The sequence below is a fragment of the Hetaerina americana genome, unplaced genomic scaffold (assembly GCF_022747635.1).
Source record: "Hetaerina americana unplaced genomic scaffold, ioHetAmer1.1.p SCAF_7, whole genome shotgun sequence".
Classification (NCBI taxonomy): Eukaryota; Metazoa; Arthropoda; class Insecta; order Odonata; family Calopterygidae; genus Hetaerina; species Hetaerina americana.
In genome coordinates, this window is record NW_027287316.1 from 25,991,387 (window position 1) to 26,017,348 (window position 25,962).

A 25,962-nucleotide genomic window follows, 5' to 3' on the forward strand; every position below is an offset into this window, starting at 1 on the left:
AGATTGCCCGGAGGCAGTGCAAATTTTCAGATACATTCATTCAGCAGGTATAGAAGATGAAAGTGAGGCGGGTGAATGGGTATCGGGAATGGTTTTCGACCAATTTGTTTAGAAGTAATTTTTTCCAAGAACAGAAAGATGATAACACGGGAACAAATCAAGGGTACTAAGATTTGATTAACCAGAACAAGTTCAATCGACAGTTGTTTTGAGCGATTCGGACTCATATAAATTTTTTTGGGAAGACGACTGCATTTAACATTACACTCTTGGCACCTTTATCAAAGACGGATTTTTTAAAAAGGAACATTATATAGAAGAGAACAAATGAGAAATCAGATCATGCATTGGGATCAGTTGGATTTTTGGAGGGATGAATGTGAGCAAATTGTATTCATAGTCCCGGTTGTTACCTGGATACGGAAAGATTATATGTCAGTACAGTTGAGCTTTTGCCCATTCGAAAACTACATTAAACGGAAGATTTCGTAATAATAAAAAACAAAATCTACACCCAAGATAAACATGCCCTTACGAAGACCAGCATTTCATTTTAAATTCCGTTAAAAGAAATGAACAAAATATTTTCTGATGATTACTAAGGAAATGATAAGTTTGGGTTTAGGAAGGGGAGAGGCGCGCGTGATGCCATTGCAGTAATGAGATCAAGATTCTAATAGAGAGGAGAATGATAGGCAAACGAGGAAAAGGCTGGAACAGCATAGGGATGTTGGATGGGGTGAAGGCAGGAAAGAAGTACACTGAGGTGAAGGAAGACATGATGTAGAGTAAGTTGCTAGAATGCATTTTGTCTGGAGTCATAACATATATATTTGGTAGTTTTTTTCTATCCAAAACCTACCTTAACCGGTAATAGTATTAATAATAACATTTTAAAATATAATTCTTTATCTTTTGAAATTAAGGCCTTGTGTTTACGTCAAGACTCGTGGACTTAGTTATATGCACTCTGCTTTTTTTAATTCACAAGATTATCAAATTTCGTCACATTATTATATCCATGTCATACCATTTGTACTCTTACACTTTGATATTTTTTTGAAAATTTATATTTTTTAAATATAATGTTCATAAGGGCGATGTTATCAAAACAATTGAGGGTTGGATGGAAAAAGTCTGCCGGCGTCCCAATCTCGTCCAAATTAAAGCCGAATTATAATTTTTATTAAGGTTCAAGCCAGCCCTTGGATTCCTGGCGGGCGCAATGGCTGGACTGCTGGCTCACACAGCAACCTTCCCTATTGACGTGGCTAGGACAACCATGGCGGTCTCCAGCCACAAAGCTTACAGAAATCTCTCACAGGTAACCAGAAATGTTTCAGGCCTTCAGGTATAATTAATGGGATAAACTGAATTTGTAAAATCAATGATCTTGGTAATCTAAATTCATAGACTTAAAAATCGTAATCATAACGAGGTAGGATGAAGCTAAAAGAAAACACACACCCATATCTTATTATTTCATATATATTAATATTCACTCATTTTCTATTGCAACAGGCCATTCGAGAAACAATAAGAAAAGGCGGGTTCCGGGGCCTCTACGCAGGTTATTCTGCATCGCTCATCGGTGTCGTTCCCAATGCAGCAATCCGTTTTGGAATGTATGACCTGTTTAAAGAGGCGTATGCCGGTATGATATTATGATATTTCCAAAATAGAAATCTTATTCTTGAGATTATTTTATCGAATAACTTATGCCGAAAATGTCTTCTTTTCAAACGGTTATTTTATTCAAACGATCAAATGATTTGTAGTTTATGTAAAGGCGTTCAGAGACCAAGTAGACTGAATAAAATACCGTTTTAAATATAGGAAGGAATAGACTGAAAATAAAGAAGGCTGATTCATACCCTGTACGAGATTCTGCCTGAAGATTCTTAGGGCAGCAAGTAATATTGAAGATAAGGACTCCCGGATAATTGTGGAAAGCAGGGCAAATAGGGGGAGCTGTTAGATGGGACATAACTGTTACATTTACTAACGCTCAATATTTATGGGGCCAGTCGCGCAATGGAATGCAATCCCTGGTGAAAAAACTGAGTATTTTTGGGATTTGAATTAAACAAGAATGAATTTTTAAAAGTAATTTATTCGACCACAAGAAACACGATGATGTGTCGCGGGGACATGATGCTAGTTCTGATGTTTCGGAAAAGCCATGTAGATGGCAGTCTCAATACACAATGTCGCGGGGACATGATGCTCGGACATCTAGAAGGACTCATGCGAGCTAGTGTCCTTTTCGCCGAATCCGCGATAGCAAATTTGGCGAACAGTGGCTGGACACAGTCACCCACTACCGAGGTTAACCTGCTCTCTCCACTACCGCTAATGATACGGAGTTCGGCGCCCGGTCATTGTACCCGGGAATTCATATATAAACCCCGAGCGCCCCAAGCAAGGCAGGGCAGTGACTGGTGACACTAAAGGTTGTGGAACTCTCTTGCGGAGGCCGAACCTGCTGCTGTACGCTTCCTCTTTCCTTCCGGGCCGGGCTCCTTGTGTAGTAAGTCCAATAAATGTATAGCAATGAATGCCACTCTTTGATTCCACGAACCCTACTATGTCCACGCGACATATTGGTGTCAGGTGTGGGGTGGCGGAGTCTTGGAGCGGCTTATTTAAATGCAACTTGCCTTCCGTCCATCATGCTTCATTCGTTTGATTGAATTTCTATTTAAGAAGTAGTGGCGCGTAATCCCAAAAGGAAACTAACCCCATTTTTTTATTAACAAGAATCGGTTATATTGCTAACATATGGCGAATTAATTTTGTCCTAGCCATATTGTCTTTAAATCATAATGGATTTCGGTGGCAAGGGCACGTATGGGCGCTTTGGTGATTCTCTGCCTTGGGAGCGTGATTTACCACCAAACAATACGAACTTAATTGATTTTACTTCCGCTGTTAATATGATAGAAAGCGCTCCTGTTTCCCCTCCAACGATGCAACAAACATTTTCAGGACATCATATTCATTTAATTCCGTGTTTTAACGGTGATGGGGACGTAAGTATCGAGGATTTTTTGAACAATCTTAAGTTAGTGAGTCATCTTAGCGGGTGGAGTGAGAATCAGACCTTAAGCGTAGCACGGCTGCGTCTGAGCGGTACCGCTGCCGAATTCATTAAGTCAATTCCTCACGTTATTGAGTCTTATGAACTTTTTCCTAAACTAATGAAAAAGCGCTTCACTCCAAAAATTTCACTGGTCTCTGTTGAAAGAATGTTCACAAGCTGTTTTGCAACGCCCCTTGGAAAGCGTGAACGAGTATTCTTCCCGTCTCAGGGAATTGGGACGAAAACTAAGAGATGCTTGTCTAGACCCAGACTCACAAGCGACAGGAATTATGCTCGAGAACCGCCTCCTCTCACAGTTCTTGGTCGGACTTAGGGAAGAAATTGGGCGATTCGTGCTAGTGCGCAATCCAAGAACCATGCAAGAGGCTGAGGAATTTGCTAACCTAGAGGAATTCAATGCTCGTAATTACTCAGGCGTTAGGGAAGTAAACTTCTTGCAGAACCATGACTTTGGTATGCCCGTGCGCAGTCCTTACGTGAAGACACCGACAGCCTTTTCGTACAGTGACCCGACGCGATATTTCACAACGAGTCATGTTCAACCCCATCTCGAGCCAATCTTAAACCCCACTGTGAGCCCTAGTCTTTCGAATCAAGTGCACGCAATTCAGGCAAATGTACACACGAAGCCCCCACAGTCTACACTGCCGGTGGGTGGAGGGAACGTAACTAATGCGCCTCGGACTTGTAATTACTGTAAAAAGGTGGGACACATCGCGCGCTATTGCCGTACAAAACCCCGCGCATGTTATAACTGTGGGGAAGGAAGCCATGTCAGTAAAGATTGCCCTCTGATGATTTGCGGCGTGTGCAAGCAAGCGGGCCATCTCCCGATAGATTGTCCCATCCCCACCCAAAAGCGAGATCAGGGAAACGCGGCCACCCCGGCCGGCAGGTCGGGGACGAATTAGTGCTCGTCGTAGCACCAGAAGTCGGCTTGACGGTCTCGGTTACAGTACTAGGTAGAGTGTATTCCTTTTTAGTGGATACCGGTGCCGCTGTGAGTATTATGCAGAGTACAAGTTTCCCTTTTGGAAACCTAAAAATTGACGACTATTCCTCCCCTGTGAAAAGTGCCTCCGGCCATACGCTCGCCACAGTAGGGCAATGCAACATACCTTTCATTATCGATGGAGAAGTTTACCCTCACGATACATTGATTGCAAATCTAGGGAAAGTGCCGTATGACGGTATCCTCGGACTAGACTTCATGGTAAAATACGGAAGTAGCATTTCGTGCGGAGAAGGTAAAATGAAAATAACAGAAGGGCACGAAACCATGTTAAAATCAGGTTACCCAAAACAGAAAATTTCCGCTGTATTTTTAGAGGACTTAATTTCATGTGATGATATCCAAGCAGGGCCTAAAACACCGAGTAATGAATCTTTCAAAGAGGATAACGCCAACAGAAGCTCAAAGGATAAAGTGAATGATGGACTCGTGACTGTTGATGATTTGCTTAATATTAATTGGGAAGAGTTGAGTGATGATATATTAGTGCCGTCAGGAATCGAAGTCACAAGCACCGGTTTGCATGGGGGCATTTTTGGGGATACTGACGATGTCTTGGTTGAGGCCACTCACTCTAGCGGGACAGAAGGACGAGTAACCTGTACGCAAGAAATTTTTAATGGAGCAAATCTAACTGTTGGGCAGAAAGGCGAATGTAAAACGTCAGTTGTTGAAAGCGATCCATCCGTAGTTCATGCAGAAAGTAATTGCGGGACAGAAGGACGAGTAACCTGTACGCAAGAGAAAGCGTCGCATGAAGCTACATTTGTTGATACAATTAAAATTCCTCCACGCTCGGTTATGTTGACGAGTACAAAGATTCAGGACTATTATGGCGAGGATATCATTATTCAGGGAAGGGAGGGAGATGTACGAGGGTCATCCGGAAAGTAGTACCCGTTCGTGCCGCATGAAGTGCTGACGACGCGAGTAGCCGCTGGACGAGGTCAGATAGCTTCAGTGGCTTGTCTGCCTTCTCTGAGCCAAGTTGCGTGACGCTAGCATTGCCTGTGTTGTTTCTGTGATTGTTTACAATGTTTAAAAAAATTGAGAACGCCGCCAGTTGTGAAGTGAGGGCAGTGATTAAATTCCTCAATGCAAGAAACGTTCGCCCATGTGATATTCATCGCCAATTGAAGGAGGTGTATGGAGACAATGTAATGGACGAGTCGTCTGTTCGGCGGTGGTGTCGCAACTTCAACATGGGGAGGGGGAACACACACGACGATGAGCGTTCGGGGAGACCGTCTGTCATTACAGACCAACTGGTGAGCTCAGTTGACGAATTCGTGAGGAACGATCGGCGCGTCAAAATTGATGACATCTGTGAGCATTTTCCCAATGTTTCTCGAACAATTGTTCATGAAATTGTTAAACACCATCTGCATTATGCAAAAATTTGTGCAAGATGGGTCCCTCGCGTATCTCAATGAGCTGGCGGCGAAGGACTATGCAGCAGGAATACAGAAACTTGTCACACGTTATGACAAATGCCTTAATTTGCTTGGAGATTATGTTGAGAAGTAGTTTAAAGTATCCTCTTTCAAATAAAATTTTTTATGTTTGTTAATATTTACTTTTGTGTCTTTATTTCACGAACGGGTACTACTTTCCGGATGACCCTCGTATTAATACTTCCAGTTCTAGCAACCGTCTCCCACGATGGTGTAATACCTTTGTTGTTGTGTAACACACGGCCTGAACCAAAGATGTTAAGAAAAGGGTCCTTATACAGTTTCAACATTTTTTCAGAAAGTCATGAATTACTAGTTGTAAATTCGATTGAAACAGAAACCCCAGAAATGTGGCCCGAGCACCACTCCACCGCTGAGTTACTGTCACTATTCTCGTTTTCTGATACTCCAAATGAAGCGATTGACTCTTTAAAGCAACTTTTACTAGAGTATGCAGATATTTTTATCCACGGGGATATTAAATTGGGATGCACCAACCTGGTCCAGCATACCATAGATGTGGGAGATTCCAAACCCATTAAAAAGTCTCCATATCGCGTCCCTCATTCTCAAAGAGAAGCTCTTAAGGAGGCGATCGGGGATATGCTTGATCAGGGAGTCATATCTCCATCTACCAGTCCATGGTCTGCTCCTCTGATTCTAGTAAAGAAAAAGCATGTTCCAGGCGAACCTGTCAAGTATAGGCCTTGCATTGACTATCGCGCTCTGAACGCCGTCACTAGAAAGGAAGTATTTCCACTGCCAAATATGGACGAAATATTCGATCAGTTAGGAGGGACAAAATATTTCAGTTGCCTAGATTTATCTCAAGGTTACTGGCAATTTGAAGTAGACGAAAAAAACAGGGCACAAACCGCTTTTAGCACTCCAGACGAGCACTACGAGTGCAACAGGATGGCATTCGGCCTTTCGAACGCGCCTTCCACATTCATGCGTCTTATGACCACCGTACTAGATGGAATGATCAATCGAGGAGTTTTGTTCTATCTCGACGACATATTACGGCATGATGAGAGCATGGAAAAACACATACTAGGCTTGAGAGAAATTTTTTCAAGACTGAGGAAAGCGAATTTGAAACTGAAACCACAAAAATGTAAATTCTTCCAAACACGAGTGAAATTCCTCGGTCACGTCGTTTCCGCTAATGAGTTGGAACCCGATGAAGAAAAAATACATGCAATAAGCAGTTTTCCAGCACCACGTAACGTTAAGCAACTGCAATCGTTCCTTGGGTTAGTGGGATATTACAGGAAATTTATTTGGCATTTTGCTCAACTTTCGAGTCCTCTTACCTCGCTAACAAGGAAGGATACGGAGTTTATTTGGGAAAGAGAGCAACAAGAATCCTTTGAAAAATTAAGGGCTTGTCTCACGAGTCAACCCGTATTGCGATTCCCTGACTTTTCGAAAGCATTCATTTTGACCACTTCCGTGGCTATTGGAGGAGTGCTCTCGCAGAATTTTGAAGATGGCGAGCATATGATAGCATGCGCCAGCAAGCAGTTGACACAGCAGCAAAAAGCATACTCCGCCACTGAGCTTGAGTGTTTGGCGGTCGTACATATGATAAGAAAGTTCAGAGTATATCTTTTAGGCCGTCCGTTCACTTTAATCACTGATCATAGCCCGCTCCGATGGTTACTTACGCTTTCCGAGCCGAAACCCAGACTGGCTAGGTGGATAATGGAGCTCACCGAATACTCGTTTACAATACAGTACAAAGCAGGAAAAGATATTCCGCACGTAGATGCTCTCTCCCGCGCAGTGAACCCAATAGTAAATGCCCTCCATCAAGACACGGAATACGAGCCAGTTTGGGATAAAACCAAGATTGCGCAAGAACAGTCAATTTGTCCGGAACTTCGACCACTGCGTACGCTAGCGGAAGAACGAAACCCCAACTATCTCATAGACGAGCATGGAGTACTCTATAAAATCCACGTTAAGACCCCCGATCCACTATACACCATCTGTGCACCCGTAAGCATGAGAGATTACATATTACAAAGATGCCATGACAGCCCCCTAGCAGGACATCTAGGAATAGACAAAACATTAAATATTGTGCAAAGACATTTTAATTGGCCCGGGCTGTACGCCGACACTCGAAATTACGTTAGTAATTGCGTAAGCTGCAAGAAACGAAAGGGAAGAAAGGAAAGAATACCTATTCAACCTGTCACCGAAGCGTCATATCCGTTCGAGAAAATTGCTTTGGATATAATCGGTCCATTAAAAGTATCCAATAGAGGCAATCGCTACATACTATCATGTCAAGATTATCTTACGAGATATCCGGAGGCCATACCTATCATCGATCAATCCGCAGAAACTGTAGCTCGAGCCTTCGTAGAGCAGATCATTTGCCGTCATGGGGTGCCAGCCACCCTTCTCACTGACAGAGGTGCCAATTTCACATAACAGCTTATGAGGCGAATTTGTGATCTATTAAAAGTAAAGACAATTTTTACCTCCCCTTACAATCCCGCTTCCAATGGTAGGCTGGAGAGGGCGCACCAATCTTTTGCCGCCGTTATTTCTCACTATGTCAACCAAGACCACTCGGATTGGGACGATCAACTAAATTTTGCATTATTTGTGTACAGAAATAGCAAACATCGAATCACAGAGCAAACTCCTGCTTACCTTTTATATGGGAGGGAATTGGATATGCCTTGGAATGATGTCTTACGACCCCTCCCACCGTGTTACACGGAGGTACCCCCGTACGATCACGTTTTGCAACGCCGGCTCCAAATCGCGCGCGCGCAAGCGGCAGAGAATAACCAGCTTAACATACAAAATGAGCATGATAAATACAATAGGAACTTACGGTTGCCGCCTATTCTTAACGGGCAACTCGTGTTGCTGCGCAACTTGGTACTTACGCCCGGGCAGTCAAAAAAGTTTACTTCGAAGTGGGTTGACCCCTACAAGGTAGTCAAAGTTAGAAGTAAGGTGACCTTTGACATTGAGAATATACGGGACGGGAGGATTCTGACAGCGCACCACAGGAATTTGCTTCCACTACCACCAGAGCCCGAACCGCCACCTAATTACGCACAAGCAGGACGCGTGATTGACGAGTTCGAGACTGAGCAAGGCGCCCAGACCACCCATAATCAAGTCCACATTCCGCAGCCAGATAAAATCACCAATGGTTCACCGACCGACCCTCCTCAAGGGCAAAATCTCCAAAATCATCCTCCATCGTCAGAAAAATTTTATGACTTGCGGCCCCTGCCCGGGAGGATACGCTCTTAATTCACCCTACTTCCCTCCCTTGTATCTGCCTATTAGGTATGGCCCGAGTAATAGCAGTAAGACAATTGCTACGGAGAAAGAAGGTAGCAAGGAAGATCAAAGAATTGTTTGGCGAGACACCTCCAATCTACGACCGCTTTCCGGCGGCCGATGGCCACTCCTGGTGGGATGAAAGCCCACCTCTGTCGCCTCCAGCCCAGGCGGATGGACCACCGCCCACACCGGGTCGCTTCCCCTCTCCCGTGGGTCTAGCTCCAGCGTCACCAACCCAGGGAAGAAACTACTCCTGGTGGGACGAAAGTCCACCTCTGTCGCCTCCAGCCCAGGCGGATGGACCACCGCCCACACCGGGTCGCTTCCCCTCTCCCGTGCGACAACACCTGGGTGGCGGTGATGAGTATTGGAGTTCCTTCCGGTATCTACAGCATGGGGAAGGGCAACGCAGCCAGCCAATGTATTCCGCAGGAGACGGAGAGGGTCTAGCTCCAGCGTCACCAACCCAGGGAAGAAACTACTCCTGGTGGGACGAAAGTCCACCTCTGTCGCCTCCAGCCCAGGCGGATGGACCGCCGCCCACGCCGGGTCGCAGTCTCTCAACACCGGAGATCCCGCCCAACGAAGAGAGAGGAGGGGATTCCTCTCCTGGCTCCTCACCCTTCGACGGACAAAGCAGTCCACCAACCGCTGACGTGGAAGCCGGTGAATACTCCACAAACTCCAACTTGCCCCCCCTCCCCATTTTGTTAAAAACTGCAGTTTCAAATTTAACATTGGAAGATTCAGCGCCTCGTCCCCCGGCCGGAATTGAAAAAAATGAGGGAATACCCCCCGTCGCGGAAAGAGCATAAGCGTAGGCGACGTATTCTCAATAAAAGACGGAAAAGACAATTAATCCAACAAAATAAAGGAGATCGCGAGATCGCCATGTGAGCTCTGCGACCGCATTAACTATATATTCTAATCTAACCTTTAATTTCCTCCTTATAGAAACCATTGACCTCCTTACCGTACATACTGTGTGTCTAGTGACAATAGAACTGTTGAGTGGAGCAAACACCTCTGGTCTGCTTTTCGTCCCGAAAGGACAATTGTACTTCATAGTGAGTGAATGGATAGTGAACATAGACCTTCACATACCTCAGCTAACAGCTGCAGTGGACATAGTTAAACGACAGAACACCCAATTCCATGAGATTAATTTAAAATTAACAGCACAACCAAACGCGAGCATGTTTTTTCACTTTGCTAATATCTAATTCTAATATAATTTTCTATATCTAACAAAGGGTACGGTTCAACTTAAACAATTTGGAAAGGCAATTAGAAATGTTAATTGGAGCCACCGAAGCAACTCTTAAGGGCAGAGGATTGTTTGACGTGGTCGGTTACGTACTGCATTACTTTACAGGCACGGCGACCGACCATCAGATACAAACATTAGATAAGAAAATAGAAGGGTTATCCATTCGCACCGAACATGCCCTAAATGAGCGATATACATTGGCTAGGAAGTTAGATAGGCTGGGAAGTTCATACCTTCCCTATTCCCTCCCAGCCAGTTCCAGGGTATCCTGAAAAGTATTTCCGGAGCGCTGCTGCCCGATTGGTCGCTACCCCGCGATCTGGACCACAAAATCGCGATCATGTACGACATTGCTAGCGTGAGAGTGATCCGGCGGTTGGGCGACATCAAATTACTCATAATACTGCCGTTGACGCGAAAGGGAATGAGTTTCAAGGTGTTGCGAGCGCTACCTTTCCCGACCACCGATGGTGGGAATAAATCTGTCCTCATACAGCCTGACTCGCCTTATCTGGCCGTCTCAACGGAACAGAGCAACTTAGTACTCTTACCCTACGACTACTCACAGCAATGTAGAACTGAAAGCATGATCGTGTGTCCTCAGGCTTACCCAATACTAACTCCTACTCCCGCTCCTGTAACATTGCCGTTTTTCTCCGGAAAAGAGAGCTCATAAAGTAGAACTGCCAGATAGAATTAGCTCAGTCTCCATTTGCAATGTTTATCAAGGGCGAAACGCCTGGAAAGTGGCGCTTTAGCCTCAGTAGCGTCACCGAATTAACTAACGACTGCCCTCAAAAATACTCCAAGTTATCCATCAGTAAGCAAGGCACCCTAACTCTTGCATCTGGGTGTTCGGCCGGCGATGGAGTAAATTACATACCCGCCTTCACTGAATTCCACTGTGTAAGTACTTCCTTGAAAACAAATATTTCAGTAGAACCACTGCCAATGATAAATGAAAGTGTTATTGATGGCCGATACCTGAACCTCGCTAGTAACGACGCCAACCTTGAGCACCTCTTAAAGTCGATCGCAAAATTAGATACTCATGACGTACCCACCGTATCCCTGTCCGATATAGAAAGAAACGTTAATTCCCTGTCCCCCCTGGGTTTGGACATAAAGCGCGCTCATTACGAAGGAATCTCATCTTTGTGGTGCTCTTCGGCTCTCTGTGTTCGGTCGTTGTCTATGTCCATTGCAAGCGCAAAGCAGACCGTGTATTGCGACGCGATCCTCAAGACAAAATCACCGAGTGTAAAAGGAATCATGTGCCACCCCCCCTGTGAATATACATGGAAACGTGACTAACCAGTTAACTACAATCCATGTGCCGCTGTTTCCTACACTAGGCAGTATCAGAAATGTTCCATGATAAAGTGTATGCCGTGATAAACTATGCAAGTGAACTATTTATGGCAAGACATATTCTTGTAATATGAAAATTGTGAATATGGATTTAGTGAACTATTTCTACTGCGATGGGAACTGTGAAGAGGAATTATTTTGATGTAATGAACTTTTAAGGTTGGAATAGACCACAAATGTGATTTTCCATACGGTGTGTCGATTGTGATCAATGGCTACAGAACTTTTATTTTATTATTATTGCCATTTTTTTTCCTCGCAAGTACTACCTTATGTAATCATTTTTGTATATATGTATGTCCTTTTTATTTTATTGTATCGGGGAGAAAGCAAGGTTGACTTCTAAGGGGCTCACAGTTTGATTTCAAAGCCGGGGTGATGTCGCGGGGACATGATGCTAGTTCTGATGTTTCGGAAAAGCCAAGTAGATGGCAGTCTCAATACACAATGTCGCGGGGACATGATGCTCGGACATCTAGAAGGACTCATGCGAGCTAGTGTCCTTTTCGCCGAATCCGCGATAGCAAATTTGGCGAACAGTGGCTGGACACAGTCACCCACTACCGAGGTTAACCTGCTCTCTCCCCTACCGCTAATGATACGGAGTTCGGCGCCCGGTCATTGTACCCGGGAATTCATATATAAACCCCGAGCGCCCCAAGCAAGGCAGGGCAGTGACTGGTGACACTAAAGGTTGTGGAACTCTCTTGCGGAGGCCGAACCTGCTGCTGTCTCTACGCTGCTCCCTCCCCGTAGACACTAAGGGTTGTGGAACTCTCTTGCGGAGGCCGAACCTGCTGCTCCCTCCCCGTAGACACTAAGGGTTGTGGAACTCTCTTGCGGAGGCCGAACCTGCAGCTGTCTCTACGCTGCTCCCTCCCCGTAGACACTAAAGGTTGTGGAACTCTCTTGCGGAGGCCGAACCTGCTGCTGTCTCTACGCTTCCTCTTTCCTTCCGGGCCGGGCCCCTTGTGTAGTAAGTCCAATAAATGTATAGCAATGAATGCCACTCTTTGATTCCACGAACCCTACTTTGTCCACGCGACAGATGAACAATGAAATTAGAAGGGATAAACTGAACGAAGTCAAAAGATACTCCTATTTGAATGTGTTTGAAAAAGAGACAAAATATTACGAGGGCTCCTAAAATATTAATGAAATAATTTTTTAAATAATATACATTTACTATGATTAAACATTTTTATGGGCCTTCTCAATTCAGGCCCCTTTCAATTCAAGGCAACTGTCCACATTTGATCGAAGTTTCAACACAAAGGTGGAATATAATTATTTATCGGAAGTGAGTATGAACGAAATGGTTGAACAACCTTCACCAGAATTCAAAACAAGTTACGCTCCTTTCAAAAGGTTGTCTCTTTATGTTGATCCTGTTATATTTGGACGTGAATCATCGTATTGCAACATTCAACCTATCCAGATGGGGTTTGGCGATTGAATTGTTTTGAATTATTATGTTATATACTCTACTTTACTTCATTCAGAGGTGTCCGACTTCTCTTGTTTAATTCCACCGGATTGAAAAATGAAACCCAAGGTTACTTTTCTTTATTGCCTACCTTCTCTCAATCTCAAACCCCATTAAACTTTTTTAAACGTTGCAAAGTGTATGAGTAGACTATCAGATTACAAAGAAAAGTATCATTTAGGTAGAAAATGGACTGAGAATCTCATAACAATACTGGTGATACTTACGTAGAAATATATAATAAGGAATAAATTACCTGGTATTCGATCAATTATAGGACATAATAAACGGCTCTCCTTAAGAGAAATATTTGATAAAAAAAGAAGATTTAATTGAAAGAATAGCATTAAGGTACATCTACATCTACAATATAACTGCCAAGCCACCACAATGGCGTGTGGTGGGGGATGTTAGGTCACCAGCATTAAAAGGGAACAAAACCACATCCAAAACCAACACATCTGTAATCTAATTCATAATTTCACCTTATAATGCAGTAAGAAATTCATCCAATAACGTGCAAACTAGAATTTGAAAAGCAAGAAGGCGAAATTCCACTTCCACATTAACATGCAGAATTCAACGGTCTCCACCCCAAGGAATCATGCAGGGAATGTGATCCAACCCTGCAGGTAGCGGGAGGGTGTCCCAACAGAGCGAGACGAAGATTCCACCGGATTGAACAATAAAACCAAATGTTACTTTTCTTCGTACCCACCTTCTCTCAATCTCGAAGACCATTAAACTTATATATATATAACGTTGCAAAATGCATGAGTAGACTAGCAGAAAATAAAAAACATGTATCATTTAAGTAGAAACGGGACCTAGAATATTATTACGATACTGGTGACAGTTACATAGAAATATATAATAAGGAATAAACTACCGGGTATTCGATCGATTATAGGAGAGAATAACAGGCTCTACTTATAAACTTCCGGTGTTGCGGAAAGAAAGAGTTTTGACAAAAAACAGACAAGGGTAGTGAAAGTGCATGCGATTGAGTAGAACTAATTATAAATGAAAAAGAAACACTTTGTTCCAATCCACCACTTTATTACAGGTACGACTAGTTTCGACGCTACGGCGTCATCCTCAGGTACCTGAGGATGACGCCGTATTATAGATTCATTTATTAAAATGAACTTCCACAAAGTTGAGGCTGAAACTATTTAACTAATTAAGAACTAATTATTCTCTAATTGTCCGTGGGAAGAAGGAATCCTCGAGTCTGCTAGTTCTAGCATCTATTTCCCGACTCTCCATTACCTCTTGGTCACGAGGTAATTTAAAAACAAATCCCGTTGATTTACCACCGTACATTTATTAAGATGTAATGAAAATCCCCATTTTGAATACCATTTAGTATTGCTATCTAGATCCCGTTCCTCAATAACCGAAACCACCGAGACTGTACGGCCTGCCCAAAATTCACAAGAAGGATGTACCTCTCCGACCGATTGTGAGCCAGATTGACGCTCCGACTTACCAACTCGCCAAGTACTTGGCGCGGTCTCTGCAGGACCACGTCGGACAGACACCCAGCTTCGTAAAAAACTCGACGCATTTCATTGACGTAATAAGAAACATCACCATCCACGACAACGATCTCATGGTCAGCTTCGACGTTGAATCGCTTTTCACCAGCGTCCCTATTGAGGAATCGCTGAATATCATCAAGGAACTCACCTCCCGCGGAATCCCTAAGGACTTTCCAGGATTGGTGGAGCATTGCCTCCGCAATTCCTTCTTCCTATGGAATGGTGACCATTACGAGCAGACGGAAGGAGCTGTGATGGGCTCACCCCTCTCCCCGGTTGTGGCCAACCTCTACATGGAGAGCTTCGAAAAGAAAGCACTGGAATCCTGCGACAAGCGGCCCTCACTGTGGCTAAGATATGTCGACGACACTTTTGTCATTTGGTCACACGGAGAGGGAGAATTAAAAAAGTTCCTGAAACATCTGAACTCACAGCATCAAGCCATCCACTTCACTATGGAGGTGGAAAAGGATCATCAACTGCCCTTCTTGGACGTCATGGTGAAGAGAAATAAAGGTAATGGGAGGCTTGGACACAGAGTATACAGGAAGCCTACTCACACCGACCGCTACCTTAATGCTGCATCGCACCACCATCCCAGTCAGAAGACCTCACTGGTAGACACACTTGTCAACCGAGCATATAAAATATGTGACTCCGATTCTATTGCCAACGAGAAGAAACACTTGACAAATGCCCTGCAAAGGAATGGATACAGCGCTCATATGATCCAAAAAAGGGCCGAGAAGGAAGAAAAGAAGAGACAAACCACCGCTGTTCCTGACAGGGAGGAAGACTCCAGACCACGACCGAAGGCTTACGTCACCATCCCCTTCATCGCAGGGACTTCGAAAAGAATCGCGTGGGCTTTAAGGAAGCATGATGTGGTGACCAGATTCAACTGCGTCACCAAGATAGCTGACACCCTACCCGGACCCAAGGATGAAATTTCACCGTTAATATCAGAAGGCGTATACCAAGTGCCATGCTCCTGTGGCAAATGGTACATCGGTGAAACGTGCAGAGCGCTGAAAACACGCATGAGTGAACACCAGAGGGCAACCAAGGCCAAACAGTTTAGAGCATCGGCCATCGCTGAGCACGCCTGGAGTGAACCTGGACACTCTATTCTGTTTGACGACGCTAAAATAATAGCGAAAGAAGGAAAATACTTCCAGAGAATAATCAGAGAGGCCATTGAAATCGTTAAAAGGCCAGAAAATTTTAACAGAGAGGATGGATATCCACTCCACAGTGCGTGGAAAAGAATTATTCCGCGCAAATATGAGGACGTTCCCTGATTGGCCAAGAAATTTCCCGGTATTGGCGCCGGATTTTTCCTATATAAGACGGGACAACAAGCTTCTTTTCATCCTTGACCTGAGGACGCCAGCAGGATAGCTGGCGAAACTGTTGTACATTTAAACGACATACGCGGACGCAGCCCGAAAAATGTGGAAATCAAGAACAAAGATTACCTAAAAAATAACAAAGGTAATCCATTGTGGATGAAATAAGGAAGTACGAATTATGTGGATCGATAAAATGGTTTAACGTGCTTCATGGTTTATGATTTGTGTGTATATGATTTAGTTAATTAGAACTTGGACATAGGGTTTAAAGAAACGCTTTTAGGGTCATCTCCAGATTTGTTGCAAAGAATCTACGAGAACACAGTTTGACGGAGAAGTTGAATTCACCAGTTTGGAAATACATTTATTCACAAAGACAGATGTAAAGACCAGGGTTAACTGGACGGTAGCGGCAGCTCCAGCTTTCAATGCTTATCTTAGGGAATTTTCTGGCGTCAAATTATGAAAGCAGAACCATTTAAAAATATAGAACAATTAGTTAGAGGGGTAAATAATGTCATTAACCAATCAAGCTGCTGGTTCTTTCGCCACATTATACTCAGTCATAAAACTTTGAAACCGATAATAATCATTATTTTACATAAAGACCAATCGTATTTGAATAATGAAAAAGACTAAATATCCTATTGATGTATGTAGGCAATTGTAAAATCAATCGACAATTTTTCAATGCAGGCGTGTTTGTTTTTATAACACCTTATGCCAGAGATTCAATCAAAAACCTTCCGGAATTGCAAAATTGGAAATGTTTAATTTCTTATGCTCATCACACGTGATATTGGTTATTGACACACGGTTATTACATACCGTAGGGTAAACTGAAGAATCGTATTTCCAAAATTACGGTGGTTAACGTTTGATTTCGTTTTTCGGCACCAAACTGGTGTGATAATCATTAGGAACCCCCAACTCCCACCACAACCTCCAAACTACGCATCCAAGAGAATAGTGTACAGTGATCCGCCACTGATCTGTCTGTCTCATTTCATTTAGTTTATTTGTAAATTCTTGTACCTTTAAAGAAAATAACTTGAGTAGATGCCTGATGCAATAATATAAATCTATTCCGTTTCAATAGCGCGTAAGGGAAAGGAGATAAACCACATCGAGCAGGGTGCCTGCGGTGCCGCGTCTGGTGCGACGGCATTGCTGCTAAGTTACCCTTTGGAGGTCGTCCGAATACATCAACAAATGGCTGCTCTTAAGGAGGAGAAGAAGAAAAGTCTCATAGAAACGATAAAAACCATTTACATGTAGGTGTTATAATTGAATATGGTTATATATAACAATGTACATGGCTCTAAGCACAAATAATTACTATTTTTTGAGTGTTCGGTTGGGCTTTATGACATTGCAAGTTTTTTAAAAATAGTCACCCATTATGCATTTCGTACGCTTAGCTACAGATTGAATACAGTTAATTCCATGCTACCTTTTATCTTCCTTCGCCGTGCAGAAAAGAAGGGACCTGGAGAGGCCTCTATAAAGGTGTATCCTTGAGTTGCATAATTGTGCCTCTTCAAACCGGGTTAGCCTTCGCAGGGTACGAGGTGTTGAAGAAATTCCTTCAAACAGGACTACCCTGAGGTAATGTCACTTATTTTAACTTATTATATTTTGCATGCTCGACGCTATTACACACTCGGTTAGTCATATCCTAGGTAATTGAAAATTTTTCGCTGAGCAACTAACGACTACAAGAACTTTGAACATCTTCAGATTATAAGGTTAAATGACGGGACACGCTAAATTATCTGCTTTGCCACCTTTAAGATGGTGCCAAAGCATTTAGAGACTGGTACGGTTTGGCCATGAACTTATTGTATAACTATTCACGGTGAAGAAAGGTGGAACGAATAAAACTTTTGAATTAGTTTGACAGATAAATTGACTTGTTAGGCGTACAGAAAAAAAGATGAGGGGCTCTGGATTTAAGAAGGTTCACAAATCAGTTTGATGTGTTCTTGTCGGAAAATGCCCAAGAGTGGGACAGTGGAAAAGTGAAAGTAAACTGCTGTGTTTCGACAATGCGATAGGGGTCATTATCAGCCGCAAAAATGTATGCAATTCTTTATTGAAGGCAATATTCCCAATAGCGAGCAAAAGCCAATCACCGTGCATTATATACCTTATTCAATGGGTCTCGAGTGCCAATACTGAGGGAAAAAATTTTCAGAGCCGCGGAAATTAAGTTACGAGTCATTAAGACTCGGCAAATGATGGTTATTGATTTTCTTGGGAGGCTAGAGATCAGAAAAGAAAAGCCCCGTTCAAGTAAATCAGTGTCGTACAACTCCCGTTTTCAGGATTCGCGTCATTTTCAGCACACCACACACTACGTCACTTGAACCTCGATACAAAAGACCCATCGTAGAACGACAACTCTGCAGATACCGTTTACATGCTTGAATTACGTCGACGTGAAACGCTAGTGCAATTTCTTTCGCCATCACGCAATTTCAGATCCGATGACTCCAAATTCTGAACAACCACCACACTAGAACATCGATGAAAGCTGCGGTATACCTCTTCGGTTTCGCGATAGCCCTTAGTCGCCCACTATGGAAGCAAATCCGATAAAGACCAACGCAGATATACAATACAACAGTATACACAAGAGCGGTGATGTGTAATAGCCGCACGAAAATCCAATCGTTTCACACACGTCTTCGAAAGTGAACTCCTTAATAACAACACTGGCTGTGAGAAGAAGGCCGACTGTGCGTGGCGAAGAAGTATGAATAAATGACCTTTCTCTCTCGGGTCAAAATGAGCCTCGTGTTCATATGACCTGGTCGTAAGGTTACACTTGATCGTTGTCTACGGCGGATGACTTCCCTTTGAATCCAGTGTACCCAGACTTTACCGTTTGAAAAGAAACACGGCGTCATGATGCCGTATCTCTGCGAAGAGGCATCAAACAAGATGGAACACTTTCAAGACCAACTCTCAAAGGAGAATATCGGACATGCAGAAGGGGTGAGTTATTGTGGCCCTGGCGACCTGGGCTGATTTCATAATCCATAAATAATGTTATGCCCCAAATCCTTTTAACCTCACGTTTGCACTCTCCCAGAATATAAAACCCTAGGAAGGCGTCCCACTTCTCTCTCTCCCACCAACTAACTGCAGTATCCCTCTCAACGGTGAGGAACTGGAAGTATAGCCTTGAAAAAATATATCATGGCAACATTGCATACTGCCCTAGAAAGAAAGTGCATTGTTAACATCGGGAAAGTGAACAACAGCCTCATGAGAGTGCTTCGAGGAGCTTGATGTGTAAAAATATGAAATGATAAAATAAATAGAAGTGAAGTAGTAAAATAAAGGACTAGGATTGTAATTACTCGAATGTAGGCTCAACCCAGGGAGAAATCCATTTTCATACCTCTTAATAAAAAATGCTTGATATATGAAGTGAATCAATCCTGTTTTAATAAATAAATCAAAGTTAAATTGTCCCCTATCGTAAATTAAAGCATATATGTATTGTTTAAGATATTAATAATGCTTTAGAAAAAAATCGATCAATTGTCATAGCTTACCTGGACAGGATGCGGACTATGATCACAATTTAGTTGTTATGAAGCGGAGCGTCCATTTCAAAAAGATAGAGGAAGGGTGGCGGTTTACGAAATGGAAACTAGAAGCATTAACTTGATTGACATGGAAGGGTTATCAGCAGGCTGTATAAAAAATTATGGATGAGGGGAAATAGCTGAGAAATATCTAGGAAAATGGTAATATACGAGGGTCATCCGGAAAGTAGTACCCGTTCGTGCCGCATGAAGTGCTGACGACGCGAGTAGCCGCTGGACGAGGTCAGATAGCTTCAGTGGCTTGTCTGCCTTCTCTGAGCCAAGTTGCGTGACGCTAGCATTGCCTGTGTTGTTTCTGTGATTGTTTACAATGTTTAAAAAAATTGAGAACGCCGCCAGTTGTGAAGTGAGGGCAGTGATTAAATTCCTCAATGCAAGAAACGTTCGCCCATGTGATATTCATCGCCAATTAAAGGAGGTGTATGGAGACAATGTAATGGACGAGTCGTCTGTTCGGCGGTGGTGTCGCAACTTCAACATGGGGAGGGGGAACACACACGACGATGAGCGTTCGGGGAGACCGTCTGTCATTACAGACCAACTGGTGAGCTCAGTTGACGAATTCGTGAGGAACGATCGGCGCGTCACAATTGATGACATCTGTGAGCATTTTCCCAATGTTTCTCGAACAATTGTTCATGAAATTGTTAAACACCATCTGCATTATGCAAAAATTTGTGCAAGATGGGTCCCTCGCGTATCTCAATGAGCTGGCGGCGAAGGACTATGCAGCAGGAATACAGAAACTTGTCACACGTTATGACAAATGCCTTAATTTGCTTGGAGATTATGTTGAGAAGTAGTTTAAAGTATCCTCTTTCAAATAAAATTTTTTATGTTTGTTAATATTTACTTTTGTGTCTTTATTTCACGAACGGGAACACTTTCCGGATGACCCTCGTATAACCAGAGGGATATTGAAACCTAGTTAAGCTGGACAAAGAAACCATTGGAACTGTAAATGGGAAAAGAACAAGGAAGACTAGGACAAATCATGACTACTAAAGTGTGATCAGAGACGGCATCTGTCTCGGGAATTAATATGAATTGATAACAATGTTCCTAACCATAATATAATCTAACCACTGCCTTCCTGAATCCTCCATAATGTATACCAATATCTTTTGTTTTATTCTTCTAATCATCAATACCCTGCAAGCCACCACCAGGGTATGTGGCAGGGGGTGAATAATTTTACACCAACATGACCCTTCCGCAGTCCAACAATGTAATAAGGATCCCCTATCCTTTATGGATTAATGAAATTTTGTATCTATCCGTTCCACACTTAATCTCTCCAATTTAACAAAGCATGATCTCTGCCACTGTATTACGATGGGGGTAATAATAAATCTTCAACATCACCGCTTAATAGATCTCCTTCCAATTTATGCAAGAGCTTCAATCTGTAATTTATCCTTCGCCATGTGAGAGAATCCCAGCCCAACTGCTCTAATATTTTGGATATGATACTAAGTTTATCATAATAACGTTTTACATATCTAGCTCCCCTACTCTGCACGCGATCCATTTTGGCAATCAATCATACCTCGTGAGGGTCCCATAAACTTGCAGCATATTATAAATGAGGCCTAACTAACGACAGATAGCATTTCTCTTTGACCTTTACCTCACATTTACTAAGTACTCTTCCAATAAATACTTATTTTTTCTAACCTTGTCCACACATTCCCCGTATGTGTTTCACCCAGGAGAGATTTGTGAGTGAGGGTAATGCCTAAGTATTTAATATTCCATTTCCATAATGCCTATTGAGAAGTAGGTGGGAATTGCTCTTTCTCCAAACATTTACACCTAGCACTCATTTAAGTTTTATTCTAAGTGCCAAGTGTCGTACCAAAGCTGTATAGCATGAAGGTCATCTGACAAAGCGGGTGAATCCTCAGGATCACGGATATCACGGTAAACCAATGCATCGCCTGCAAATAAACGTATCTTACTAGTGACTACGGAGTCAATGTCGTTAACGCAGAGTAGGGATAAAAGAGGTCCGATGAAAATTCCCTGGGGAATACCAGAAGTAACTTCCACTGCATTTGAGCTAACTCCATATATAACTACTCTTTGAGGCTGACCATTCAAAAAGTCTTCAATCCAACCCAGGATATTATTACCTTCCTACCCTCCTTTCGCTGTTGCCATCTCGTTGACTTTATTTAGAATTTTATCTAACAAGTTCTGTTAGTCAATCCACTTTGCTCTAATAAAGTCTCTTTCTTAAAACTTTCATTTCTGTAACATGATACAGGATTTTGAGTAGCATTTATTAGTTTTGGGTGAATCATTTTGATACAAAAATTGATAACTAAATTTATTTATTATTATTATTACCTGTAGGTAATCTTGGAGGTGAGGTTAGTTTAAAGGTAAGTTTTTGGATGGACATAATTACTAATTTAATAATTTGTCATCCCCAGCAAAACACAATATCCTACTTTACATCAGGTCCCTCCTCAGCTCTGGGGACTTTCTTCCTCCCTTCATTCCGCCCAACATCCCTATCCTGTTCCTTCCCTTTCCTCGTTTGCCTAACATTCTCCCCTCAATTACAGTCTTCAGCATCCCGCTGCCGGTCAATATCCCCTTCTTCCACTTTTCCAGCCCCCAGAGGATTGCTTCCAGCAAACCCCTCTCTTCGCCCACCATACCAAGTACTTCCTCATTTGTTTTCTTCTCTGTCCATTTCACCTTCTCCATTCTTCTCCACACCCACATTTCAAAAGCCTCCAGTCTACGTCTATCTAGCTGCTTCAATGGCCACGATTCCACACCATACATAGCTATGCTCCATATCAAAGTTTTTACGAGTCTTTTCTTAACATCCTTGCTCTACGTCCCCGTCATCAACTCCCTCCTCCTTGTGAAAGCTTCTTTAAATTTAGTTACTTATGATTGAAATCATTTTTTGTTGAACAATAGATACTTTTTGTTTTATTCAGCAGATAATCTGTGATGGTAGAGTTCACCTAGTACTCATCCGTAAGGCGTGTGAAATTCACACATTAGGGTAGGGGGGCTAGTTCCATTCCTTGTGCAAGTTATGTTTTCCCAGGAAGATCTGGAACGGGAAAAATCAGATAGATTGGGTGGGGCTGCCAGTGCCCAGGGACTTTACCTGGAATCAAACCAGGGACTCTTGGGTCAATAGTCCAGCACTGTACCGCCTGGACTACCTCGACCCACTAAGAAAAGATTATATGTATTACATATTTGAAAAGTGCAATGAAGTCTGTAATCTCATTTCTTTGACAAACTGTTCTCAAAAAAATAACTTAAAACATTGCTTTGATGTGCTACCTGGCCATGGTGCACTTGTAATAACTTTTTGATTGATTAAGTCATAACTTTCTTGGATATGTAGAAGCAAAATTCTGAAATCCAAAAATTGCCTTGCTCATCCCCAAAATATGCTTTGATGGTTCTGTAGAATGGGCTTGCTAATTACCATTAATGATGCCACAAGAAAATTTTCTTAATACCATTGGCAGGTTAACATTTATTTTGAAATTCTTACTTGACACTAGTGCTGCATGGGAAATGAATGTGAATATAGGGAAGCATGTTTGAACTTAAAAGGTTCCCAAGTTCACAGAATGTGATCACTGGTGATGTCAACTGTTATGGAAATCAGTTAATCCTTGATTTATTCCAAACAACAACGGGAAGTCACATTTTACAATAATACACCCTGAACCATCCAAGTAGAAAGAATCATTGAAATATGCCTTGTTTCCTCAACAGCTCTGTAGTTGTCACCCTGGAAACACTGTTAAAGTTGTGATATCTCTTCATGGAGTGATAATATTAAATATTATATTTTTAAGCCATAAATGCAAGGCACAGTTGTACCTGGCATAAGAATTAATTTTCTTATAAACCTATTATGGAAATACCTCTGTGTAATGTGATCATTCTAATTTTTGGAATGTGTCCTATCACTTGGAGATTAACTTCTCCCAAATGTAACCACACCCACTTTCATAGGAGTTTAAAAAAAACCAATTAATATTAAGAAATATTTAATATAATCAGTTTAAATGGAGGCCGTAAGAAGCTCAATTTGTCTCTTCTATTAAAAATTTCTTGGTGCCAAATGCCAAATGTAGTTATGACTTACAAATCTGTAGGGCACTAACTACATGGTTTCATCTTTTCCATTTACACTTGAAGGGAAACCTAGACTCTTCTGTCAAGCATCATGTGACTAGAATTAATTTTTCGGAGAACCATCTCAGGCGTAAACCTCATCATGCATTCATCCCTTTGTATTAAAAATGGAGCTAAGCTTTAATGTTTTGAATCATTCAATGTTACAGAAACAAAACACCACCTGGTATTTTTCCACTCTTTTTTTACAGTGCCATCCAGTTTTAACAGTTGACTGTCATTGAGGTACAATAAAATCTATGAGTTCTCCTTCATTAAGAAGAGTATGAAATGTGGAGAGGAGAGCTCAGGAATTATCATTTCACAGATAAAGGAGAGATAATTTGGATATTTGGAGAAAAGTGGTTAGACTTCTTTCAAAATTTCAAACACCTTTTGCAGTATAAATATGGGAGTGATTTCAAACTCAATGTTTTGTAGTTGAAATGTACAAGAATTCAATTGGATTTATTAATAATTAATTATTAATAATTTCCTGCTCCTAAGTATAAGTCTTGACTCTGGGCTCACATTAATTTACCTCCCTCCAATATTTCAAGCACTCTAATTCATGTTGCCGCATAAACTACCCTCTATTTGTGAGGTGATGGTTATTCTGGCTAAGTCCTGATTCACTACTCAATTACTTTTCTCATCCTTTTGCATAGACCCTCCCCCTCCCATCCTACCCCCACACCACTCGATGCCTCACTGAAAGGTGAGGCTTGTGTATCCAGGAAGAATTGGGAGGACAAAGTCAGCAATAAAGTAGCACCCCTAGAGAGATAATAGCTGACCATTGATCCATTGATAGAGCAAGTTTACCAGTTTTTGGAGGAATGGGCATAGTCCTATCTTGTTACCCCAAGGGGCAGGGGAATTAATTTGTGCATGGAAATTAGTGAATTCCAAGAAAACTGAAAAGGGTGTTAATCTGTGACTAACCAGAGACTGGAAAGTGAGAAATTTGCCACTCATAGTCTAATGCTTCCAGTTCAGGATCAACTACAGTCACGTCTGAACGTATCATGTAAGCGGGATTCATTCGGATTGAGTTTTGGGCACAAGATCTTCCTGGAAAACTGTAGGCAGCACAGGGAAAAGAACTGGCTCCACCCACTCATACAGGGATTTCACACACCATTGGGCTTAGTACTTAGTCTATCCTGACCTATCAAAAAAACCGTCAGGTTGAGTAATGCGGTAATTAGCGTAATGTGTTTTTATAATTAAACAATTAAATCAACTAAAGGAAATATAAGTGCCTAATTTATATTGAAATTGATATGAGCATAAATATTTACTGGGATTAGACAGTTTACTTCTGCCTACCATTTTTGAATGGAGAGGAATAAATGTAGGTTTATGCATACAAGTATCTAATGTGCTAATTCTTCCTATCCAAGGTACACGGAGGTCCTCTGGAATCATCTGGTCGAATCTGCTTCAGCTGGCCATTTTGTCCAATTGTTTTGACTCCAGCTGAGTGAAGTGAAGTGAATGATGAGCCTGCAACTGTTTTTGGAGGATGGTCAAATAGATTCCACAGATTTAAGCTCAATTAAGGACTGATTTTGGTACAAAATATTTTCAAAAGTCCTTTTCTTCCATAGAAAAGTGTGAAGTCTTTCCAGATGTACCACCTGTTGCATCAAAAATACATCATCATCTAAATTGTGACATAAATCTCACCTTGAAGTTCATTCTACTGTTCAATCTGACAATGCTTACTCTAGAAAAATATTTCCAAAACTTAAGTTTGCAACCTGATTGGTGGATGGGGTATTTAAATCTTATTTTGGTGAGAAGTTCCTGCTTAAAGTGAAAATAAATTCATCAAAATGTTTTTTAAAATTGATATATTCTTGTTGAATTGTGTTAATGATTATATATATATTGTAAACATTCCTTATGTCTAAAGAATAGAGAGTTTGTTCCATTATTTTAAACTCTTCCATAGGATAACTATTTAGAAATCTTATTATATATTTCTATGAATCCATACTTGCTCAGGTGACATTTACGATTAGATTTTCTATACGGTCTAGAAAATCAATCAGCTCAATTAATTTGTTGTTGAGATAATTTAATCTTTCCCAAATTTTCTTTTGCTCACCAATCATGAAAAAGATATCAAAGAGTCTCTATTTATTGTGATAATCACTGAATTCTTCAACCACATGATGATATGACACAATGTCATTTTATTGTCAACTTGATTTCTCAAGATTTCATTAATTTCAGTTCTTGTACAAATAAATA

General features: G+C 41.9%; 1 protein-coding gene across 1 annotated transcript in view; it reads left to right on the forward strand.

Annotated features, from left to right (window-relative positions):
• The first annotated feature begins 1,225 nt into the window (after nt 1-1,225).
• Nucleotides 1,226-25,962, forward strand: part of LOC139696592 (uncharacterized) — a 32,529-nt gene continuing 7,792 nt past the window's right edge. The window contains exons 1-2 of the mRNA XM_071595397.1: nt 1,226-1,324; nt 1,522-1,654. Of these exons, the coding sequence (XP_071451498.1) occupies nt 1,226-1,324; nt 1,522-1,654 (232 nt within the window). The remainder of the gene's footprint in view (nt 1,325-1,521; nt 1,655-25,962) is intronic.